The sequence below is a fragment of the Silurus meridionalis genome, chromosome 2, assembly GCF_014805685.1.
Source record: "Silurus meridionalis isolate SWU-2019-XX chromosome 2, ASM1480568v1, whole genome shotgun sequence".
NCBI classification, from domain to species: Eukaryota; Metazoa; Chordata; class Actinopteri; order Siluriformes; family Siluridae; genus Silurus; species Silurus meridionalis.
Window position 1 is genome coordinate 6,113,537 of NC_060885.1, and position 5,095 is coordinate 6,118,631.

General features: G+C 35.9%; 1 protein-coding gene across 1 annotated transcript in view; it reads right to left on the reverse strand.

Annotated features, from left to right (window-relative positions):
- Positions 1 to 3,022: 3,022 nt before the first annotated feature.
- The window catches only part of mmaa (metabolism of cobalamin associated A), a 14,223-nt gene continuing 12,150 nt past the window's right edge, over positions 3,023 to 5,095 (reverse strand). The window contains exon 7 of the mRNA XM_046836923.1: positions 3,023 to 3,445. Within this exon, the coding sequence (XP_046692879.1) occupies positions 3,158 to 3,445 (288 nt within the window). The 3' untranslated portion in view covers positions 3,023 to 3,157. The remainder of the gene's footprint in view (positions 3,446 to 5,095) is intronic.

Here is a 5,095-nt window from a genome sequence, read left to right on the forward strand (position 1 = left end):
ACACACACACACACACACACACACACACACACACACACACTGGATATATGTGTGTGTACATTGGGAACCTCACTGACACGAGATACTCATGACACAAACCACTGCGGACTGAGACATACAGCTGTGGCATGCAGAGAGAAAAGTATTTACATAATGAGCAGCAGTCTGGCCAAGCGGACAGCACCATCTAGCGGCGGCGGACGAATAATTCCATTACGGAAAGGTCAGATTACGGAAAGGAAACACGCTAACGAAAAAGACAAATGACGTAGAGTCTTGCGTAAATATTAAAATTATAAAAATAAGAAAAATAAAATGTGTAATAAAAATCTTAAAGTCCTAAGTATTCACACCACCGCCGAACTGATTTAACTTAATTTTATATATTATAAAATGAATAAATGAATAAATAAATAAATAAATAACCAAATATACTATTAAATATGAAAGAAAAAAATCAATATGATCCATATATTCACTCGAAAATAAAAATAAACCTGTACAACCTGTAATTGACAATTGTGTCTGTATATTATAAAATAATTGAATAAATAAATAAATATTCTATTGCATATAGAAAAACAATGAATATAATGTGTAAATTAGACATTATATTCATTAATGCCCCCCCTTCAGATTTTAAACATTTTGTCATTACAACCTGTAATTGTCTTGGACTTATTTTGGGAAAGTATATTATAAATAAATACATACATACATAAATAAATAAATAAATAAATAAATAAATAAATAAATAAATGAATGGACTAATTATAATGAATATAGACAAAATCTATATAATAGAGTGAAATTACTTATTATTTAATTTACAGCAGCAGTGATTATAAATTCAGCAGAAAATACTGGGCTTTAGGGGAAAATAAAGATAGGCACAAAGAAAATGTCTATAAAACATAAAACTGCTGAAGACAAAGTCATGATCAAATTAAGAGGGAAATACTAAATTATTTTTTATAATAATTACCATAGGAACAGTAAATAATTCAGTATTAACTCTCCTAGAACCCAAAAAAGTCTTCTCTATCAATAAGTTGACATTATTGTACAATACCAGTAGGTTATGAATGTGGACCAAAAAAAAAAAAAAAAACCACCTTTAATTATTTGAAAGATCAGTTAGTTGCAGCTATGTGAAAGAGTAAACAGAAAGTGGATCTTGAGAAGCTGTAAACAAGTGAGGATACTTCAGGAAATGAATAATGTGTCACTATTAAGTCTCTTGAACCCATAATTCTTTTGTTTTGATACATTTTCAAAGTAAGGGTGTGCAAACATTTGCACTCAACTCTCACAGCAAGCTTTATTTCTAAAGCAACAGACATTGACCCAAAGTGCTTTATAAATCAGTCAAAACATATAAGCAAAGCTTAATTTAAATATAATAACAATACACAATGGTTACACATCCAATAATGAACCATTTCCACTCTTCATAAACCTACAGTGTGGAAATACGTCTTTGTTTGCTGATGAACTAGGGCACGAAACCAGAAAGATTCTTGTATGCAAAAAGATTTAAATCACCAATCCATCGTAGAAACATTAATACTTGAGTCATTTGATCTTAAAAGCCAGCTGCTGCATTTTTAATAAAAAAGTTGCAGAATATATAGATTAGTTTAGATAGAAAATGCAATTCCCAGGTGCTAAAAAATAAATGTAAAATTTAAGCAACTACCCTTGATGACAGCACTGAGTTGATTAATGACTTTACTACAAAATTCTTCTACATTTGTTAAGAAAGAAACTCATTTGGCAATCAGACCGGGTATGGAAGACATGGAAAAACTGGTTTTGCTTTCATTTAATGGTCAAATGTTGCTTAATGTTCCCTTGCTTAAAGTTTGTTTTCAATGTTTATTGTGTTCTTGGGACTGAGTACCATCAGCTTAACAATGCCATACTTGTACATATCTGAAAAATATGTAAGGATTAAAAAAAAAAATGTAGGGTCCCAAAATTGATCCTTGAGGGACACCAGAAGTAACCGAGTACCAGGAAATAAATTCACCAGATTTACAGAAAACATCCTGTCTTTGGGATAGGAGGCAAACCTAAGAGCCTTTATGCCAGCATTTTTCTGGCCCAGAAATAAGCTTCAGCCTCCAGCGAAAACACTTTCCCTAAAAGGCAATTCAGGAAGCATGTTAGGCTTTGACAATTGAGTGTGGGATCAATGTGGAAGAAAGGCAGACGAGAAGGATTGGTGATGTTTATTTTCATATTTGTCTTGTAATTCTATTACAATATTCCTTAAAGAAAAAAAAAATCCAACATAATGTAAAACTCATCACATTTCCCAGGTTTGAAACGGTACATCAGAGAGCAATCAGAGTAGACAAATAGATCAGTTGTTCATCTGTATATCTTGGCTCATTGATTCTGTCTTCACATTGACCTAGAGGAAAAAAAAGATATGATTCCAGGCCTCAATTTCCAGACAGTGGGGGAACAAACACTGTTTTGAAAGTATATGCATCCGGATTTTGGGTTTGCAACTCAATTTGTGAGTTGGATTGGAAGATCTCCTGCAATAGAGCTTGACCTAAACCTTATTAAAACACCTTTGGTATGAATGTGAATGCTGACTGCACCCCAAGCCTCCTCACCTCACCTACATCAGTACCTGACTTTACTAACACCCTTAAGGCTGAATGAATCTCCTTAAATCACTACAAGCACACTGCAAAATCTAGTGGAACATCTTTACAGAAGAGTGGAGGTTATTAACAGTAAATAGGAACTAAATGTGGAATGGGATGTTCAAAACACACACCACCAATCCTATGGTCATGTCTTTAAAAATGTTTGTTCATATAGTACAACTGTCCTGCAGAACAATCCCCATAAATTGAAAATATTGATTGTATTCATAGTTGAATTAATATTAATATTTGTTGGGCAATGAGATGTTGAATATTTATGAAGGCACAATCAAGATCCTGCATTAGAAATGTTCTTAAGGAAAAGGTTCGTCTTGTGTGCAGGAATTTACTTACTATTTTGTGGTATTGCACTTTTTTTTTTTTTTCGTTTTTAAAAAAAACGAAAACAATAATCGCACCAAACCCACATACCGGCACCGCAAAACTGGTACCAAGATTCATTCCTCACATTACACAAAATGAGCTTTGTGTTACTGTGTGGTCCTGAAGGCCCTCAGCAGGAGGTCGGCTGCCAGTCCTGGAGAAACGTCTCCTCGGGCCACCCTGCGCTCCAACTCGGGCAGCGCCGCCTGCACCTCTGGATGTTCCTGAAAATGGCGCAGGGCATTCTCCTTGATGAGGCTCCACAGCCAGACCTTCTGCTGCTCACGCCTACGGGTTTGTAGCTCACCGCTAGACAACGTGGCGTCACGATACCGCAGCATGATGTCCCAGAGCTCGGGGACACCCTGTCCTGTCTGCGAGGACACCCTGACCACCTGACCATGATTGCACAAAGCAAAAGAGAGAGGGAGAGAATCATATTAATACTAGTTACACCTAGACTGGAGTCCCAGCAGAAAAGAGATGTTTTTTCTACTTTTGAGGTAATCTCAAAAAGTTGGCGCTAACTTGATCATGTGCGTTACTACATCTGCGATTTCATCACAGCAAGTTAAAGCAAAGAGCACACGTGAAATTCTGTGTGAAACTGGGCAAATCTGCCACAGAGACTTTTAAAAGTGGAAGAATGTCACTGGAAGACGACGAAAGATTGGGACAAGCCCCACCCCTGAAAATGCCGTAACCGTTCGGCAGCTCAGGATTCGGCTGATCCGGCACAAGACTTCCGCCGTACTACTGTGAAAGGGAACTATTTTTTAGGTAATGATGTGTAAATGTACTGTAGATAAAGAAAGTCTTGTAAACAGAGCTAAACTTTTTGATACCACCTCGTACATCTAAGGGGCAAGCCTCTGTTTGAGGGTTCTGCACATTATCTTTATGGTTCTTTCAGCAAAAGAACACCAGAGAACCTTTTAAAAAGTTAAATTCCAAGCCATATTAACTTTCCGTCCAATGAGAAAAAATAAATAAATTACATTTATCTATAAATCTGCGGTTTCGAAATGAAAGAACAATGTAGCTCTCAGGAAAAATCTTTCTCTTCCCTTTCAACTCTGCTCAAATTCTTGGACAAAAAATTGGTAGCACTGTGCCATTATATGCATGATAAAAATTTCACAAATGATTACAATGTACTTTAATATAATACCATGTGCAATACGTTTTTAGTTCCCTGGCACCTTCTGAATATCTTTTCTTTGTAAATATGTTTTATTAAAAGAAAAATTTTGAAGATGGGTTTTGCAATCTTACATGTTTCGTCTCTATTACATCAAAATGATAAAAGCCTGCATCACAAACTGTCTCTTACAGGACTTGTTTACATTAAAATGTAAAGTGTGATGAACAAAACAATTTAAACATCACAGTAACAAACGATGCATTGATCTGTAACATTTTCATCAAGGTTACAGAGAAAATTTGCCCTTCAGACAGTACCTAATATATTCCAAATATATAGTAGAAATCATCTCTGCAAGCCATAGCTTTCATGTAGCAGCCTGTTTTGCGGCCTTTTGTATTTTTGAATACGTTTGTATAGATAGAATACACCCACCCCACAGCCCCCCATGGTACAGTGGGGCAAAATGTATTGTCAGCCACCAATTGTGCAAGTTCTCCAACTTAAAAAGATTAGAGAGGCCTGTAATTTTCATCATAGGTACACTTCAACTATGAGAGACAAAATAAAAAATAAAATCCAGAAAATCACATTGTCTGATTTTTAAAGAATTTATTTGCAAATTATGGTGGAAAATAAGTATTTGGTCAATAACAAAAGTCAATGCTTTGTTATATACCCCTTGTTGGCAATGACAGAGATCAAACTTTTCTGTGAATCTCCACAAAGTTTTTACACACTGTTGCTGGTAGTTTGGCCCATTCCTCCAAGCAGATCTCCTCTAGAGGTTTATTTTTTATGGGGTTGAGATCTGAAAACTGGCTAGGCCACTCCAGGACCTTGAAATGCTTCTTACGAAGCCACTCCTTCGTTGCCTGGGCGGTGTGTTTGGGATCATTGT